Source organism: Anomalospiza imberbis, chromosome 1, assembly GCF_031753505.1.
Source record: "Anomalospiza imberbis isolate Cuckoo-Finch-1a 21T00152 chromosome 1, ASM3175350v1, whole genome shotgun sequence".
Classification (NCBI taxonomy): Eukaryota; Metazoa; Chordata; class Aves; order Passeriformes; family Viduidae; genus Anomalospiza; species Anomalospiza imberbis.
The window spans coordinates 136,180,485-136,200,814 of record NC_089681.1 but is presented as its reverse complement, the minus strand read 5'-3'; the positions used below and the strand labels follow the sequence as shown (position 1 = coordinate 136,200,814).

The 20,330-nt window shown below is 40.6% G+C and overlaps 1 protein-coding gene across 5 annotated transcripts in view; it reads left to right on the top strand.

Moving 5' to 3' along the window:
* The window catches only part of MKX (mohawk homeobox), a 49,126-nt gene extending 31,731 nt beyond the window's left edge, over window positions 1–17,395 (top strand). For 2 of the 5 annotated variants that reach the window (XM_068172290.1, XM_068172257.1), the window contains 2 exons: window positions 14,648–14,681; window positions 14,794–17,395. In XM_068172290.1, coding sequence (XP_068028391.1) covers window positions 14,648–14,681; window positions 14,794–14,980 — 221 coding nt within the window. In that variant the 3' untranslated portion in view covers window positions 14,981–17,395. Of the gene's footprint in view, window positions 1–14,625; window positions 14,682–14,793 lie in introns of all 5 variants that reach the window. The other 3 variants (XM_068172264.1, XM_068172272.1, XM_068172282.1) reach the window with 3 other exon arrangements.
* Window positions 17,396–20,330: the final 2,935 nt, after the last annotated feature.

The window sequence follows — 20,330 nt, the reverse complement described above, 5'->3', positions numbered from 1 at the left end:
TTTCAAGGCACTTCTTTCAAAGGGATTTTTTTTTCCATTTTAAGTGCTGTATAGAAACCAGCTTACATACCAAACTTGGGAGTAGGACATGTGCACAGAGTTGTGGCCAGGGGAAATTTTCACAATGTCTTTGTGCTTCATATTCACAAGTCATACTTCCCAATCTGCCTCTAGCAGGCAGCAATTATCAATTTCTACCCAGTTCCTACAGAGCAAGGGTTTAATGCCAGCAGCTAAACATGCACAGCACCTTGAATTTGATGGGTTGCTGCAGTGTGACTTTGGCTTTGCAAGTCAAGTGCCATCCCAACAGGTTGTCTTGGATGTTTTTTGAAAGAACTCTTCTTGCTTCAGTTTTCTCTTCCCCTATCATGGCAGAGAAAGAAACATGAGGATCCAGTTGGAAATGGATGGAGGAAGTGAAAAAAGACAGATATGATGCTAAAGAAGACAACACAATTGAGAAGCAATTTTGATTGAGAATTGCATTCGCTGGATATGGTAGAACATTCCTGTATTTTGTTCTCTTTACTGAAATGCAGATTTCACAAATAAAGCAGAGGGTGTTGCTCCCAGGTCTATGTGAGCAATGTGGCATCTTAATGGTAACCAAAGTAACACGGAAAAGTCCTTGGTGCTAGGTTTTTAGATACTTTGTTGTTTCTTCTGGGCAGCTCCTCTTTGGGGTCTAAGGGTATGGATACTCACAGTGTCAGTGTCCTGGTTTGTATTCTGGAATCTCTGCTTCTTCACAAAGGCTAATGAGTCTTATAAAAACAAAAATAAAGGAATGGGGCAGGTATCATCTAAGCCCCCAAACTGGGCCTCTGGGTGTTTGAAGGGTGCAAGGCAAGTACAAATTGCAAAGCTTAGGACCATCCAGACAGAACTCTCCTTGTGTTATGGCAGCCTGAGGCAGCCAGTTGTGTTGGAGGTGTGAGAGGAAGGGTGAGTGTTGCTGCAAATGGGACTGGGGGTGGTCAGCAGCCTTCAGGTTGCTTTGAGCAGCTCTCAGGATGCTCCTACCTGAGACAGTAGTTGCCTAGGATGTGCTATCCAGAGAGAATTTTTTTAAAGATTTGCTGAACCTGGAGTCACAGTTTTTGGTTGATGGTGTCAGCCAGCACTAGCCAAGACCTGCCTATGAGCTGGGTGAGCCACACCCAGTGCTGCTCAGAGGGGCTGGTTTTGCCAACACCTTTCTGGTTTGTCTGAAGAGACATGTTGGTGCCACCCAGCTAGGCAGGATTTTGTGCACCCTGATGAATCCGTACTATCAAATACAGCATTTGCTGGTGGTGCAAGGTCTGTTTGCCCTTTGTTGGAGAAGGACAGTGGGCAGGAATTCAGGCACTGTCCACACATAGGATTTGCTCTGTCTGCTTTGCAGGCCCTTTGCAGAGCTCCATAAACTTCACAGACTGTGATGTATAGGCAATTGTTCTATGGGAAAGCTTTGGCTCACGAGCAAAAATAAAAAGTTCTTGCAAAATTAAAGAAAAAGCTTTTCTTGTTATAAAAGTGGAAACAGAAGTACTACTAATAATACCAGCAAGTTAATTTAAAAACATGAAACAGTTTATAGAGCTTAAAGAGTTTGTGCTGTAGCTGCCTGGCTTGCATGTCTGCTGAGAGTCCTCCTCTTGTCCTCTGTCCACAAGCTCAAAGCCTAGAGTTGAACTGTTGGAGGGATCAAAGGATCTCACTTTCTTTCACCATAGTTATTTCCTAAAAAATAGAAATGTTCTTTATGTCTGGAGCCATGGCTTCATGTCTCGTTGATTTTCTTTATAGAAGTGGAGATTCAGGATCTTAATTCTTAAAAGGCAGGTGAGAATGCAAGGCTATCTGTACAAATACATGATTGCCATACATGCTGCTTACCCTTAGTAAAACATCTAAGTAGGTCAGGGAAGACACATAAAAAATTCCATAAGTGTGAATTACTCTGAGATAAAGTTAATTTAATTGCTCCTTGAACAAAAAGTTCACAGTGATTTCCAACTGCATCTGTATAAGGAATTGTGTTCTATGAATGCTGGTATTTTCTATTTTTTTATTCACATATCTATATCTCAGTTTCCCATTGCAAACCTTGTTGGGTGAAGAGTTTTTGATATTTTATTTATTTATTTATTATTATTTATTTATTTATTTATTTATTACATGAGGAAAGACCAATTATTTATAATGCTAATAAAACTTCTGAGCTTGTTTTGCTTTATAGAGCTTCCAAATTAATCAAAATTTATATTTTTTGAAGTATATCTGTTGATTTAGCCATAAATACCATATAGTTTTACCATAAATATGTGTGTGTGTTTTAAGTCTGATATGGCAAACTGTTGCAGGAGAGAATTCCCTGGCAGAAGTCTTCTGGCTTCCAGGAAAACACGTATGAGCTAATGTAAAACATAGTAAATATGACATTAGCACCTCCTGCAACTATCTTACATATTTTTTAAGCACCTTATGTCTGCGCCAACCTGATATTTTTAAACAGTATTCGCCCTATTTTGAGGGAAAATGTTACAAGGGCTACTTGAGATAACATTGTCTTTCATCTTGGAAACTGACAGCCAGTAATTCAGTTAGGTTTTAGAGGAGGCTATTGGCTTTAACTGCTTTTAGATCACATTCACTGGTCAATGTGTTGGTGCCTTTTGGGGAGAAATATGTTCAATACCTATGGACAGTGTCTTTTTCCTGTTGTAATAATACACTGTGCATCAATAACTCATAATCGTATTACAAAATTTTATTACAAAATAATTTTATAGTATGAAAGGAATTGATTACTTTTTATCACTTATTATTTAAAAGATATGTACTATTACTACTACAATTATTATTAATACTATTTTAGTCCAGTGTCTATTTAGGTACAGCTTCCAGTGGCTAGTGTAGCTTTTTCAGGTGAACGCTGTTTGCAATGATCTCAGAAAGTCGTCTTCTTCACTCAAAGAAACAGCCTGAGCATATTGCCCGTAGTTCAAAAACTCTCTGTTTGAAGGCAAATCTGTTTGCCTTGAAATACTGTGGCCTGGGGTCCTCCAGAGCTCAGCAACTGCGTCTTTGCGAGCTGCTGTTCCCGAGATGAATGGCAAGGGCTCTGAATGAGCCTCGTTGTTATATGAGCAGCGTGTCCTGCAGCTGGAGGAGCCGAGCAGAGCAGAACTGCTCTCTGCAGCACCACGGAGCGAGCTTTACACAGGCTCTAAAAGTCTTGCAGTTTGCTATACCCAGAAGAGCAGGCGGCATCTCAAGGTCGGGATGAGGTGTAAGCCCTGTCTCTGGGCAGCAGTCTTTGCTGCAATACAGGTCCTTTGTCGTGGAGCAGCGTTGCTGTCTGTCACGGCTGCGCCGGTGCTCTCTGCCACGTGGATGCTCCGTGCCCTGCTACGTGCTGCTCATTTACTCAGCCTGCGTTAGCGGCTGAGGCCCGGGCTGCAGGGAAATCTGACCCTCTCCCTGTCTCGTTATCAGCTGACAATGCTTCCCTGCTGGTTTCTTGAAAATCACTGTCTCCAAAAGCAGCAGTGTGTGTTGAATAACAACCCCCTTCACGTTCAAGCTCTTCAGGCTTGGGAACAGAGCCAACATTCTTGAAGAATGATTTAGCGGCCAATAAACATCTGCAAGGTCTGTAAGACTGTCAGAAGCAGTAACATCGAAAGTAAAGATCATATCAGTAGCAATTCCCCTGTCCTGACAAGGCATTCAGTGCAAACATTTGTTCAGTCATCCTCGTTCTCATTCCTGTTATCACAGACAGTTTCATACGTTTTGCCAGAGAAGCAGTTTCATCTTCTTCCACAAAGCTGTTCACATCCGAGGCCTCTGCAATGTTAAGTACCGGCCTACTACTGTTTCAGGACCTCCCACATGTGCTCCTTCAGAGTGCAGGAGCCTCATCTGTCTTAGGCAAAGGCTCGGCTGTGAAGGGCGCTTGCAACTTTCAATTAGCCAGCATCTACAGTGTTAAAGTTTAGCTGTTCCTTGAGAATTCAAGGCCAGTGTGGCTGATTTATTCCACTGCACCAATCTCCGTGATAGCCCAAAGAGGCTTTGAGCTCTTCTTAGTATGATTCTTCTGCAGAGTTACTGGAATTGCACTGCATTAGGGCTCAGACCATTTTAAACACAAGATGATGTTTAGAGTATAGAAGGAGGTGTTTCTGCTTCTCCAAAAGCACTTGGCAAATAGGCACATCTTCCTGAATAACTCTGGGCATGATGATCTGCTCCAAGAGCCTTCTGCCTTTTAGTGCACTGCCTCTCACTCACTCAGTGAATAGGAAAGCTGAAAACACAGCCCTTCTGATAGGCCTCCCAATTTACTAGAATCTCTGAGGGCCTGTTTAAAAGGTGCCTGGGAATATTTAGGTTTGGGAAGAAATCCTGTAATGGAAATAATAACAGTGCAAGTTGTGGTGAGCAGGAACATGAAGACTGCAATAGCTTCACAAGGGAAAGCAGAGGAAACAAAACGGAAGAGCTGACTCAAAAATAATGCTGTCAAACACTAAAATCACTTTTGTGCAACTGGAGATGAGAATAATCCACAGGCAGCTCCTTCTCCTGCAGCTCACTCAGCACTTTCTTTCTGCTGATTATTCTGTATATGGTCAGGGAGGTGTGTACAGCTTTCTGTGTATGTTGCTGTTTTTCCTCAGGATGCTGGATAAAAGGGTTCCCATCACGTTTTGAGCTTGATGAGGAAAGAGATACTTTTCTGACATATGTAACCTGGCCTTGTTTGAAAGATGCCTCAAAACCTATCTTATATCCTCATTGGCTGCTCACTGCTGGTTCACCAAAGCCATAGCATGAATGCAGCTGAGCCCCTCTGAGGACAGGATGATTTCATGATGTGCTGCTCAGTGCCTCTTGATACATTCTATCTGGCCCTTTTCTAAGTTTAATAAAGGTGTTTTCATAAGATATCTGTTGGATTTCACAAGTGGATAAGTAAGGCATCAAACAATTACAATTTAAAGTAATTTTAGCTGCGTATGACCTTGAGGATGCTCATGATTTCATGGCTTTTTATGCATGCAAAGCAACACTCTTGTTAACCTCACTTGCACCTGTGAGTGCTCAGGCATGCTGAAGTTTGAAGCCCAGGCTCTCAAGTCAGAATCTAGAGACCAGGGAATGTACTGTAGCACCTGTGAAAAGGTCAGTTAGAACGACTTATTGAGCTCCAGAGAAACCTGTAGAACAAACAGAGAGACTGTCAGTCCCTAAGATGATGTACTTAATGTGCTAAGTCCACCTGACTGTCTTCTCTCTTCTTGTGTTCTCTTACTGCAACGGCCTTGGAGCTGCTATGTCATGGCACCAAGGTTGTGCAGGGAAAGGTGTCACCAGGTGCTGCAGGTTCAGCCCTGGCGCAGCTCCACCATGTGCCTTCAGGAAGTGGTGACCACAGAAAATGCCATGTGTGATTGTACTGCTGTATCTCATAGTATACTTAGTGTGAAGGCAGAATCCTTAGCCATTCCCATTTTTATGCAAACATAATGGAGAAGCAGATACAGGTAGGTATATATTTGAAAATATCTGTATCTCCTTGGAGATATAAACAATCTTAAATTTCACATGTAATCCCTGGATTTGCGGGATCTATTGTGCAACAGTTGTCTGGGTTACCATGAGGCTCTTTTGCAGCTTACAGTCGTTTTTATAGCTGTTTGATTGCTGGAGCCCTGCTGATGCACTTTTCTTACAAGCTCCTTGAATTTGTATGCTTATGATCTCACAGCACAGTAAGTTTGGGACACTACTTAGGTGTCTGGGGTTTGGTATTTGCACGTGTCAGCAGTAGTTTATGTAGATATTAGGAAAAGGTTCTTCACCCAGATGGTTGTTGGGCACTGGAGCAGGCTCTCCAGGGAAGCAGTCACAGCACCAAGCCTGCTGAATTTCCAGAAGCATTTGGACAATGCTCTCAGGCTCATGGTGTAATTCTTGGGGTCCTGTGCAGGGCCAGGAGCTGGACTTCAATGATCCTTGTGGGTCTGGCTCAGGATATTCTATGATTCTGTGGTAAGTATTGTGCACATTTCAGTACCCCATGCAGTGAGTGGAAGAAGCTGTGTTTAACGAGACCATATTTGTCAGTTCTTTATCTTACAGGCGAGTAAAAGAAACTGAATTTTGTCTCTCAGATAGACTTACCCATTCTTTACTCCATGCTTCTGGCTAAACATGCCATGGAAGTCAGTTCTGACATTCACTGAGAAGTTGCTCCACTTGCCTGAAAATACAGCACCTTGTAATTTGTCTCTGTACAGCATTTGTCTCTGTACAGCATATGCCTGGCTCCCAGGAGCAGGAGAGGAGCTGGCTCCTGCAAGCAGGGCTGCAGGAATGGGTGGCACGTTTCTCTAAATTCTGCAAGAAGCTTCTAAAAATATCCTGTGTGCATGCATTCATATCATTACACCACATATATAGGGTCTGCTCCCAAACCCACAGCCAACTAGCATAGCAAAATCAGATTTTACTGCTGTCGTGTCAGCCTAGGGTTGAAATATGTCTTTGAAACCCTCCCTTTCACCCTGCTTTTTTAATGAAAAACAATCATGCTGGAGTGTAATAGTGCTTACCCTGGCTGCATTTGACTTTAGCTTTTTATTTTTAAAGCCTTATTTTAGTCTTTAAGAGCTCCCAATTAAAATCTTTAGATCCAGAGTGAAAGACTGAATGTGCATGCCTGCATATGCACAGCAGCTTTCCTGTGTGGGAGCAGGATATTTTTGTATTAAAAATAAAGAAAGTTGACATAGTGGTATGTTTTCTCCCTTTATATTCATTACTTTTATTTTTCCTGGTGAATCTTCATTTGCCATTTTGTCATTTTCTTTTTTTGTAACATCTCCCATTGTCTTTCCTTTATTTCATTTTTCTCTTCCTCTTCTCCTTTTTCCTCTTTTCTTTATTTCACCCTCCCCCTTACCTGCTGCCTAATGTGGTTTTCAATGTTAAGCCCTAATGGTTTGCAACAGAAGGGCAAACCACTTGATCTGATGAGTCAGCACAGCACGTGTTGTAAATCCCTTCCCAAATAACACACACACACACACACACACACACACACACACACACACACACATACACATATAAAAGAAGCTTAGGTCAGATGTTCCTTTATGCACTGTGAAATGTACGTGGGAGACTATCACCAAGGAATCTGACAATATTGCACGACTCAATGAGGAGCATGCCAACTCAATGAGAAAAAAATTTATTTTGGTCATCTTTGCAGCAAACTTGTAAAGAAAATAAAACCCTGTAACCATCAGTTTGTTAACAGCTCACCTCAACACTCACAGCCCCCGCTCCCATTATAGGCTCTGCTAAGGTCTGGCTAAGAAAACAAGACTCACACAGTGCCCTGAATCTCACCAAGGAGAACACATTGTCACTGGTCAGTGGAAATTTAGAGTCAGCTGTGACAGCCTGAACAATTAAGTGATTTACACCAGTTTTTTATCTATTTTGCTAACTCATAAATTCTTACATTCATGTGCATAGTTCAAGATTCTAAGACCATTTGCACCAAGCCTACTATTACTTGGGGCTTTCAGTGCACTTATTAATGCAAATATTAATATAGACTTGCAAACTCAGTTCTCTTTTATGATTTATAAAATGCACTTATCGCAGTCTCTGTGGGCATGTACACTCATTTTATAAAAATCACATGTATTAAAATGTAATTAGATGCCTGCTCCCACTGCAGCAGGCTCCAGGCTGCACAACGTAAAAAAGTCTTTGGATGCTCAGATATTCAGCAATAAACTTGAGTGTCAGCAGTCCTTCACAGTTAAAGCTTATATGTGAAGTTTGATGCAAGAAACAAATTGCAATGAAGTATTTTCACAGAAAAAGTTTGGTCTAGGGCATGATGGAAAAGGGATGTTTCTAACATTGGCAAGATCCACTGTATGGATCTTAATAGAAGATGTCAGACCAGGGCTATAGCTGTTCCTGGGAAAAAACCCACTGGGTGAACAGGGAAAAATATTCACTCTAGTGGTCACTGTGAACATAAATTGTCATTATGCAGTTTGTTCATCTGAAAGGACATAACAGCTGATGACAGGTGAGTTGTTATACTTGGTGTCCCTGTGAAGCCAAAGGAGTGAGGTAACAGGATTGTGGGGGTGAGTTCATTACAAGCTGCTCTGTAACCTCCTCCTGGAAGAAAGAGAGCAGCAATAAAATAAAGCTTTGCTGAAAAGGAGCTTTCTCTAGAGCCTGGGCCCAGAGCTCATTCCTGCAAGTTTCTGACAGCCTTCCTCCTCCCATGCAACTAAAGGACACGGCAATAAATCTTTGTCAGTAGAAATCCAGTACACCCCTGAGATCGGACCAGCTGTGATTGGTATCCTGCACTCTCCCAGGTCACACTGCCATGCTGTGTCTGCAGCCACAGGTCATCTGAAACTCCAACAGGGACTTCCATTCCTCCACCAAAAGGTTCTGCTGCATGAGCGCTGCCAGCCCCAATCAGATGGTTTCACACATTCCTTCCCAGCCCAGGACCTGCTCTGGGGCAGGAGTGGACTCACAAGGGACAACATTGAAGGGATCCCATGTAGAGGTGGCCTGGGGTCTGCAGGAGATCAGCTCCGAGGCGTGTTTGGGGAATATTTCTGTAGGAGACTCTGCGGTTTGGAGTCTCTTCCAGCATGAGCTTTCCTGTCTGCACTTCTTCATAATTCATCCTTAATAGGTCTACTGTCCCTGAGGAAACTGGGAGGATGGGGCAAAAGGAAAAGGGTTTTAGGAGTTTCAGTGCTGGGTGGGATGAGTCCTGTCTGTGTGTGGAAAACCTGTGGTAGTGTGGGTCGCTGGCTGAGCAGTTACCCATGTTTACAAGCTCATTTGTCTGTTTACATTAGGCTCAAAATGGGACACTGCAAGTGTAAATATGGGATGGCCAGATCCTTCTTCCTCCAGTTCAAGCTAGAGAAGCTGAGGTTTGCTTGTTTTTCGAAAGATGCTTTTGCACCAAGATTAAATGATATTTTTTGTAAGAGCCCTGGCCTGCTGCTTTGGGCTACAATTTCCCCTTCTTGCATTACTGAGCAGCCTGGGCTAAGCCACGTTCCCTCCCCAGATGTGGGTGAATACTAGCGGTGTTGTGTGGTTTACGGTTTACTTTGGGATCCTTCAGGGGCAAAGGAACTGTGTCAATGCAGAAGAACACAGGAGTATTAACTCAAATTAACCTTTGTTCTTGGGGAAACAGAGATCTGAAAGTCTTATGCACCCTGAAATTGTGGTTTCGAAAATACTGGAGTCAAGGTGTGTGTAAGTATGTGACCTACAGAAATACTTCATCTCCCCACTCATTTACTCACACATGTAATGTTCATTTTTCTTTCAACTGCCTCAGTTTATTTCCTGTTTCTCCTTCTTTTTCCTCTTCTTGCTTATTTTGAAAATGCTGGTCAACACATGTTAAGCCAGAGTCTCCAAAACCAACAAAAGAAAGTTCAGGAGAGGCAGTGAGAGAAACAACTAAATAATGCTGCCAATTTTAAAATGAAGATAAGTTATACAGGACCTTTTATTGAACCAACAAATGTTTTATAGTGTTCACCATTTGAGGCCAGCAGTTCTTTTTTTCCCCCCTCTATTTTAAGCTAGAATAGAAGATGTGTAATTCATCAGGAATCTGTACATGTTTAAGTAGCTTCAAAAAATACGACGGTCATGTGAGCCTGACCTACTGTGCCTTGACTTCTACGTCCATTTTTTCCCCACTACATAATGTTCTGTACCCTTCCCTCTCTGTCTCATTCCCTCATTCACACATTCTTTCCCCTGTTGGTTTCAAGCCATCTTTGCTTTGTCAGTGTTACCTGATAACACAAAGCAGGGTTTAAGCCAGTTGTTGTGGCTCAGCTCGAGCCGGATACCGCAGTGAGTGGGGGAGCAGTGTGAGGCTGCTTGGTGCTACGTAAGCGGTCAGTCTTGCCTTCGCTGTTCCCAGCAGGGCCATAGGGTGTATTTCATCACTGCACACATGCAGTGCTTAGTTTAGAAGTCTCAAATCCAAATGATAAAATGTAACGGTAATTACCATTATTTAGCACACCCTGAAGTCATCCAAATATATAAAAAAATTATTAGTCTGGATGCAGCCAACAGTAAAGGTCTGAGTTGTTCTGAAATATTTGAATGTGCTGCAAGCTCCGTGTCACCAGAGAGGCTTTGTGTATAGTAAATTGGAGGTATGTGATGCTATTGTGCAGTTTAAGGTTGGTTTGCCTGCAAGAACGCTGAGCTTCATTTTCTTTGGCTAGTCCTTTCTGATTGCAGAAGAAAAAAGGAAAATATTTTAAATATAAGAGAAATCCTGGAAAATTCTGTTCTTAAATTCTTTTGAAATAGTAAAAATATTGCCTAGGCATTATTTTGACTTTGGACTTCTGAGTCTCATTTACATCTCTGGTATAATGGGACAGCAGGCTACTTTGCAAGAGAGTTGTCAGGATCAGCAAGTTAATATTTATGAAGAAATTTCATGGTGAAAAAAAAGATGCCATGTATATTATTAATAATGATGTGAGTCCTGAAAAATACCATGCTGTATCACAAAGCTGGTATTGTCTGGTGTCTACACTCTTGGCACTGTGCCCTACAGTAAACTGTATACTGAAAACTCATACTAATGGAAAGGTATACAGAATTCCATTGGTAGGTGATTTATAGTGACTTCCTATTATAAACAAGAGGGAACAAATATCCTGCCTTGCTGGTTTCTTTGGGTGGATGTTGAGAACAGAATGAGACATTCTTGGCCAGGCAAAAGTGATTCTCTGGATGCTTACAACTGAAAGCAGAATGAAGCACCAGAAAGTGAGGTATAAATGACAACCCCTAATTTTAAATTATTAAGTTTCTATTTTCATAGTGTTTAAAACTTTCTGGCTACAGAGCAAATGACCACTGTTTTAAGTGATTTCCAAACCTGTAGCAAAAAGGTATTTCTGATGTTTAATATTAAATAGATTTATTATAGAATCTCAATATATGTTGAAAGCCTACCACCATGCTTTGACAAGAAGCATAATCCTTTCTGAGATGCTACAAAACACCTTCAGCAGCAGCTTCTTCTGGTTTCAAATACTAAATATGCTATTGAGCACTACTGTTGTTTGTTTAGGAAAACTGTTTGTGCTGGCCAGTTGTATGCTGTTAAAAAGTATTTATGTCTGTGTGTAGGAGGGTAAACATAATTTTTAACCTATCAAATGAGTCTTGGGAATGGTGTGGAATACAATAATTCATCAGTGCTGGCTTTCCCAGGACTCACTTGACACACTGATCTAAGTTTGACCAGTCTGTAGGGGTTTAAATTTGTGTGACAGTTTGCCTTGATCTGACTATTGAGAGAGCCACACTCCTTAGGAACACACCAGAGGTGCTGCCTCTGAAGGCATATGAGATTAAAGGTAACCATAGCGCTTGGAGAGAGCAGCTCTGGTGCAACTTTGGTACCTCAAGGTTGGTAAAGTGCTGCTTCTCATGTAGTATAGAGAGGGTCATGAGTGGAGTGCCCATCAGCACTTGCTCTGGGGTGTGTCCTCAGCTGAGGCTACTTGATGAAATTCAGAATGCTCCATCATTTTTCCATTCCTTTCATCACCATTTCTAGAGCGGTTACCCAGCTCCAGTGCCATTTCCTAATTGCCTAGATTGGGATGTGTTGTGTGATGGTCAAGCAAATAAACATTTTCAGTTTTGAGAATGCAGTTCTTTGATTATTTTCAGTGAGCAATCTCGCCAAAATATTGCTTTTACAATTGAAATATACTTTGCAATTCTTGTGCAGGAGCCTCAAATTATTAAAAGCTTCAATTACCAAAATCTTTAATTAGTAGTTAGAGGCAGAGCAGATAGATTACAAAAGATGAAGAAAAAGCAAAATATTGAGTAAGACTCACAATTTTGCAGTTTTTTTAATACATTTGATAGCATTTTGTCATCTATGTTCTTTCTCTGGTGAGAGATGACCCAGACATGACCAGCCTGCATTTCTTCCAGGCTGAGCTAAGCCATTAAGGCTGTAGTTATACTAGCAGTGTCTAATGTCTCTATATAAAAATAGATATGAATCATTGATATACTGAATAGCCAAAGGAGAGATATGGTCCTAGCCCCATCCAGCTCTCAGCATATCCACATGGATGATAATGCTGTCCAAAGGACAAAAGTGTGAGGAAGGGGCCACAGAACAAAACTTAGGGATTTGGCTTTGCAGCAGCACTCGGGAACATTGGGCTGAAGTGTTAAATAGAATGGCTGAATCCACTTCTTGGAGGACATCTCTGTTCTTTATGAATGGAGTCCAGACAAATAAAGATACAAAGATATATGACTTAGATGGCAGTTTTGTGGCATGTGAAGTGAGCCCCACTTTTGCTTTGAGTCACATCAAGTTGGTTTGACTGGCAAGACGTCAAGGAGAGCATAAGGAAAGGTCTTTGCCTCTCTCACTGAGGTTATCCCCAACCAAAAGAAAAAAAAGAAAAAAAACAGGTAATACTTATTTCCTTTGCTAAAGGCTGTTCAGACACAAGGCAGCTGCTTGGATGCTGTGGTAGTGCAAACTGGTATATGCCGTCAGAGGTTTGGTATAGCAGAAAAGGAATTTTGGCAAGAAAAAGGGGGCCTGTTCTTTGAAATTATGGATTTTCAGACTTCATTGTACTAACATGCTTGAGAGCAGTTATTAGCCAGAGCTTTGCAAATTATCAGTGATGGTTTTATTTTAACCCAGTTTTGAGTTTCTTTGACATAAATTATTTGTTTGAAAAAACCATAAAATGCAAACAGAATGAGAAACTAAGTGTGATTCAGGAAAAATCTTCAGCAAAGTTAAAGAATGGGCAGCTCTTTCCTCCTGGATTTTATTTTTTAGTTTTGCTGCTGCTTTTATATAACATGGGCAAGATCCTTTCTTTGAGAGCTGGCTAAACACCATTAAAAAATATTTGCAAATACGCCTTCAAATAAATGCTGGAATTGGAATGTGTGTCACCATTCACACCTACTTCCCTCAGAAGTTTGTACAAGCAATTTTTTTGTTCATATGAAATATTTTCCAACAGCAAAAGAAACTGACAGATGCTTGAGAGAGGTGTATTTATATCCAGGTTTGCTCTGGCAATGATGTTCTCTATTACTTGCCATTTCCATTTCTATACCTACTGATCTATTCAGTCCTAAACATCGTCTTGAAAATTGTCTCTAATTAAAAAAACCCAATGAAGCAGGGCTGAAGAATTCTTCATAGCCAAGTACAGTGTGAAGGAGACTTTTCTGTCATCCAGTATCTCTTTCTGGATCAAATGTTTCTTTTTTCCTTGGTTCCTTGTTCTCTGCATAGGCTGGTCTTCCCCTCCTTGAATTTCTTTCAAGCATTGTTCTAAGAGATCTTAAGAGATACTGATTTAAGCCATGCTCTTTTTGAACAACACTTAAATCTTGGTCACCTGGGAACATTTAATTATAAAGCTGTTTTTCAAAAGGATGGAGTCCTGCTAGATCAAACAGGCAAACAGCTGACCTCTGAAATTGCAGCTGGTCTCCCTGTGGTTCTTTAGTGGGACTGTGGTCTCCAGCAGTCACCTCCAAGTACTGGGCAGTACAGCTGTGCTGAATTATTGGCTGTAGGAGACAATGGGCTGCTGGCTGTGGCAAGGTTGCTCATAAGGTAAGGGCTACCAAGGGTTATTCCACTGGAAGCTCTGTTTAAAGACAAGATCAACTTTTAATTAATAATCTGATGGAAATCTAAGGTTGGCTTTATTTGGGAATCTGGCCTCGCAAAGATGTACATTACTTTTTGAGATTTAGGTTGTGTTTAGAGGCTTTTTGGGTCTTGTAGTCATTAGTACTCATGGCATTGCTGTTTCTTTGGTTTGACTTGTGTTCCATAGGAATTGCAGTGGCATCAGCTTCTTGCTCCTCTGTAATGTATTTCTTTGTCAGGATAGCAAACCCACAGAATAAAGCTTATACATTTCTGCCTGGTAAATATTTCTGGCTTCTCTGGGATGTGAGGACTTAGTGAATGAACAAATATGACTCTTGACGAGGAAGTGTAGTTTATGCCTGTGATGCAATTTCATCTCTGAGGGCTGTTAACCAGGTATGCTTGTTACTTGTGTCTCTCTCAGCTGCCTCTGTGACTGAGGCACTGCCTGGGCAAGGGGCGCATTGAAACCCACACACATCATGTGCGCATGGGTCAGAGTCCTATTTTTAGTGCATACTAGAAGGCATTCACTGAAAGGCAATTAAGCTGATTTTTATTTTTAGGTTTTGCAATTCCTTATGTCCTTGGTATTCAAAACATAAATATGTTTTGAAGAACTCCTCTATTACCCTGCAAAATGTAGGTGGACCTTCAGGAACAGCTACACTTTCAGTGTAGCTTTCTCCAGGAAGATGCCTGCATGAAGCTGGTCCTTTATGTGTGTCAAAGCAAAGATTTTATTTTAGATCTGGTATCAATTTTGGAATAATTCTTGTGTTATTTTTCAATATGCCTATTCCCTGAACAGGCTTGTTTTTAAAACTATTAAAATAAAATAGACTTTTCTTTTCCTGTTTTCAGAAAATCTGGAGAATGGACCAAATAAGTGTGAAAGGTGAGTAAGGGACTTCACAGTTTTCCAAAACTATTGTTGCTATTACAGTTTTCCTGATACCATGTAGCTATGTAAGATGTGTGTGTAAATATTTATTATTGCTTGAATCTAGTGCAGCTAACAGAAAGGGACCCAGCAAAGATGAGACGTACTGGAAGGAGATCAACGCAGCTATGGCCCTAACGAACCTTGCCCAGGGGAAGGATAAACTGCAGGGAACTACCAGCTGCATCATTCAGAAATCATCACATATATCAGAAGTAAAGACTGTTAAAGTGCCATTAGTTCAGCAGTTTTAAGGGATGGATCCTCTTTCTTTTCCATGTCAAACAGACGTTTTCCTCACAGGATTTGTTTTCAGCAAAATCCAATTCACAGACAGGAGGAAAATGTGGAAAATAGGTCCCCTTTTACAGAATGGTCAGTTAAAAAAATTAAGGTCCTTCTGACTCAGATGTTTTCATTGTATTAAATGAAATGTTCAACTGCTTCTATAAAAGGCATGTAAATTATAAAAACCCTGTTTTTATCAAAACATTAACTTATTTTATGTTAATCAAAGTGCGCATAAGATGTTTGCATTGCTATTACAGTAAGTGCCTTGCTTTGAAAAAATAAGCTATAACGTGGGCATAGTACAACAGTGTTATGCCTCAAAATGACAATGCCATAATGCTTAAACTTTGTATATTATTCCAAGTGGGCTTAAGCAGCCGAGGGCTAAACACAATACTGCTGAAGGCCCTGGAGAGTTGTGCTTATTTGACTTGTACAAATTGAGGAGTCTTAATGAAATTGTTACATCATTCTCACTCTTTTTTTTTTTAATCAACAGTGTTATAAAAATTGTACAGTATGTTTTGTCAAAGTGACGATAAGGTTGTTATGCATGTTTCTTACCTGTATATGCAGTATATTAAAATACCAAAATCATTCCTTTGAAAAGTGCAATACTCTAGAACACACAAATTTAGGAAATAAGTTAATTGTTCAGATTATTTTGAACTTATACATATGCTGTGTTGCTCATTAAAGATTTCTAGTTGAGAAGGTTTTAGTCAGACTAGTTGTAAATTCAAGTTGAATTTTTATAATTTTAAAGCTTTACTAGTGACTTACTGAAGTTTTGATAGAAGTAAAATTGGTTTCTTCTTGTACAAAACTAAAACTATAGTGCCATTCAGAAATGTTTCCATGGTGGAACTTATTACTTTAATGTGGTTTAAACATTTTTATTTTGTATGTACTGCATAAATGAGGACAGTTGATTGACATTTCACATTTCAGTAAGAAAAGCCTATAATACAAAAAATCAAAGTCCAAACAAGAATCACAAAAGGAACTGAAACATTGAAAAATCTCAGCATTTAAGGCAGGAGGCTTTTAAGAAGATACTAAACCATGTATTAAATGTCATGTCTCTAAAATTGACTGCTATTGAGTGTAATAACTATCATAAAACTGGGTTTATTTTTAAATTTTATCTGGAGGTGTAAAAGTTATTCTTAAGTCATATAACAATAGTCTAATGAGGTTTACAGTGCTTGAATAAACAGTGGCAAAGCCAAAACCAATTTATACAGAATCTGTTACGGAAAACTGGAAAAGAGCTGATTGTTGGTAGGATTTGGATTTTTTCCTGTGGGTATCTTGTCAGGTTTTTTCCTGCTTATCCCTTTCCTTTCTTCTCTTTCTGGTGAGCCATCAATGAACAAGACAAGACTTTAGTTCTGCTCCTGCTGAGTTTAATGGCAGAACTCCCGCATCAATGGAAGCAGGGCTATGCTAATGATGTAACTAACTTGCAAATAGAGGCTGTTTCAGTTGCACTAAAGTAGTCAAGACACATTGCAAATATCAGCCTTGGTGTGACTTCTTAGGAAACTTCTTGATGTAACATAACGTTGTTGGTTTTATTTAGTGTACAATGAAAATTATTTGATATGAAAATATTTTGTACATATATATTTTTACTTTGTTTTCTAAATTGCTGATTTGCATTGACTTAAAGTGCCAAGCAAGAAATGTATGTTGTGACTGTATGAACAGTTGAAGTATGTTTTACTGACTTGCATCATTATATGTCTAAGATTCCATAACATTAATTTTTAATACTTTACTGGATTTTGGCATAATAATGTGAGTTTATAACTAATAGCAGAGAGTTAATACTTCAGTTTTGTTCATACTATTATAAGTTATTCTGGTATTAAATATTTTGTGACAATAAATTCATGGTTTTGACAAACTCTTCTGTTAGGAATATTCAGTGTTTTTGTCTGTATAAACAACAAAATTTGTCATGTAGAAAGGGTACTTTTGGGGACTCCTCTGAAGTAAAACTGGAGAAGGCAAGCCATTGTATAAACAACTTGTTAATGGTTCTCTTTTCCAATGATCAAAGCACAAGAATAATCTGTAAAACACATCAAGTGGGTTTTAAATTTAAGAAGTACTTGGCCTAATTTCTTGTTACTGTTTCCTTTAATTTATTTTTTTTTCTACTGCTGCTTTAGAGTTTTCTGAAAACACAAATTCTGATGAATTATGTTTGTGTCTTTTTTAAATAACAAAAGTCATGATCAGTGCTGAGCCAACAGCTAATGAAAACTTAGTAATTATTTATGATATTGGAAAAACAAACATTATTACTATTGCTCTTCTTTGTTTCAACATATGTAACCATTTTAGTAAAATAAATAACTGCAAACAACGTCATGCTGGTTTGAATTAAATATTCATTTATCTGTCCTTAGGCATTTGCATTTCTGGTTTCCTGTAATAGTCAGGGTTTCCCTGTACTGGGATACAAGCCTGTGATAGGCAAGGACAAAACAGCAAAGTTATTCTGATTAATACACCTTGTGGTATGTAGTTGTGTGAAGTAGTTTAGCTCATACCCGATGAAAATGACTGCAGCAAGGTTTGAGTAATGACTGCTAATGACAACGTGGCATGATGCTGATAAATCCTCCACATTGGAGGAGTGCAGGGGGAAGCCATAGCTACTCACTGACCTGAGTCCCTGGAGAAGGTCTTTCAGTTGGGAAAAACTTTGGTCAGTTAGGTTTTTTTGGGAGCACAGGCTACATTTGCCTACATTGCCCTGTGTGGATGTTTGGCTGTGGAACCTTGGTGGAGAAGGAGATGAAGTCAGCCCATGCAGAAGCTCAGTGCTCATAGCAGAGAGCCCAGTACCAGTGATCTCTTAACTTTTGTGCCTCAGCAAAGCTGCTCCACTTGCATGGGAGGAGTGATAGCTCAGATTTGGTGAGCAATTGGCACTTTCAGGTTTTATGTCCTGTTGATCTGTGATAAACGTGTACTGCTGCAATACCTCTGGCCACCCAACATGTCAGTGGAGATCTGGATATTCAGCTGATACGTGAGTTCCTGAGGGAGTATGTACAGCCTGACTTTTGCTGTTGGGAATGTGTAAAACCACCCACATCTTAATGATGCTGAGCTACTTGGCACCTACTTTGTACCCGAGTCTGACATGAAGACACCATCTCAGTCTGCTCCCACCTACTCTGTCACACCATTTGCCAGAGCTGAGCAATCCAAACTCTTATAAACCACTGAGTAAGGGGAGCTCCAATTTTCAGTTCAGTAGTTAGGATATATATTTGGCTCAGGATTGCAGACTGCTCTCCTAGCACCACACAACTGCTGCAACCACTGAGCTGTAGTTCTCACTTTGTAGCCTCATATCCTCCACTGGTGACCTAATGCATAGATACATATGCCAGGTGAAGTATTCCACTAGAGAGACTGAGAGCAAGTCCCGGGACAACACATAGACCATTTGAGGATGTTTGATAACTTGGTGGCTTACGTTTTAACTTGGAGATTGACAAAGGACGGCAGCTAGACTTGGATACCCACACACAAGTGCGTGAAGTGGCCACTGTACTATGAGCTAGAAAGAGAAGATGTGGGAGGAGGCTGATAACGTCTGTACTGTGAAAGGAAGAACAGATTTAGCTTTGGCTATAGGAAACACTATACAGGCTTTAACCTGTTTCTTCATTATTTCTTTACTCAGATTTTCATTATATTCCCTGGCTTTGATGAATTATGTTTTTAATGTACCTAAATTATCCATCAGTGGAGATCAACAACACCAAATGTGAGATACTATTACAGGAAGCAACTTTGGTTATAAAATAATCATGAGCTTTTGGAATTTGTTGTACTTCTAATGCTCAGAAAGTCCTTCTTTTTACCATGTGCGTCATCCCCAGCAATAGGAGACAGTTTAGGAATTGTTCTGCATTAGTCAAAAGGGGCCCTGGACCAGGGAAAGGCCTTGGTGGCTGCCTTAGGGGGTGCTCTGAAATGCCAGGGAACTGCCTTCTCTCCCTGATTCACCACAGTGAGTGGTGAATGAGGAATCACTGGCATGAGGAATCACTCAGGGCCAGTCAGGGAGCATGCCAGTGGGGCACAATTCACCCTGCCTACTAAGGCACTGCCAAGTAGTGGGACTGCAGCCACCAAGCTCAGATTCTCCTTCAGGAATCTTTCCAGAGGATTTCAGGTTCCATCGTACCTTTGTATCCTTCAGTCATGTGGAAGTCCTGGGCCATATTCCTCACATGGCTTCTAGGGGCCAGAGGAGATGGCTTTATCTGCTGGTGAGTCCCCTGTGTGGGGCTGAAGATGAGTGTTTAGTCATCCACCTTTCCAAAGCTGCAGAAAATTCTATAAACTGAGCTCCACCAGGACTATACAAGTCTTATGCATAATTTCTGCATTCGGAAGAACGCTGAGGACCTCGGATTAGTCCTGGCAGAGCCATGATCCCGATACTGCAAGGAGAGAAAAACAGAACAGCAAAGCTTGCCACTGCTCTGGAATTGCCTCAGATGTCTTCTTGCTGTGTGGCAAAGGGAAGGGTGCAGCTGATTCTATCATATTTTACTTTCGCAGATTCACAGAATCATGGAATAAGCTAAGTTGTAAGGGACCCACAAGGACTAAGTCCAGATCCCATCCCTGCACTGCACCATTCTCAAGAATCACACTATGTGCCCAAAAGCATTGTCCAAACTCTTCCTAAACTCTGTCAGACTTAATGCTGTGACCACATGACTGTGTCTTCTTTCAGGTATTTTTCAATAACTCCCAGAATAATCTCCATAACTTTATCAGGCACTAAACTGAGACTGACAGGCTTGTAGTTTCTGAGGTCCTCCTTCTTGCTCGTCTTGAAAACTGGGACAATGCTTGCCAGCTTCCAATCAGCTGGGACCTCTCCAGATTCCCAGGACTGCTCAAAAACCATCAAGAGAGCTTTTGCAAAGACACCAGCTAGCTCCTTGAGGATTCTTGAATGATTCCCATCAAATCCCATAGATTTGTAGGGATCCAGCTGGGGAGGAAAATCCTGTACAGTTTCGAGGTTGAATGGAAACTGATCATTCTCACAATCAGGGTACTCCAGCTCAGGGCACTGAGACCCCCTTGGTCCGTTGTCCGTGTTGAAGATAGAGGCAAAGAATGCATGAAACACCTCTGCCATGTCCATGTTCCTCCCTCTTTCTGAGGTGAACATCTTCATCCTATAATAGTCCAAAGTTGTTTTTGCACTTCCTATAATACATTCCTATAACACATTTGCAAAAAAATAGAATACATTCCTAT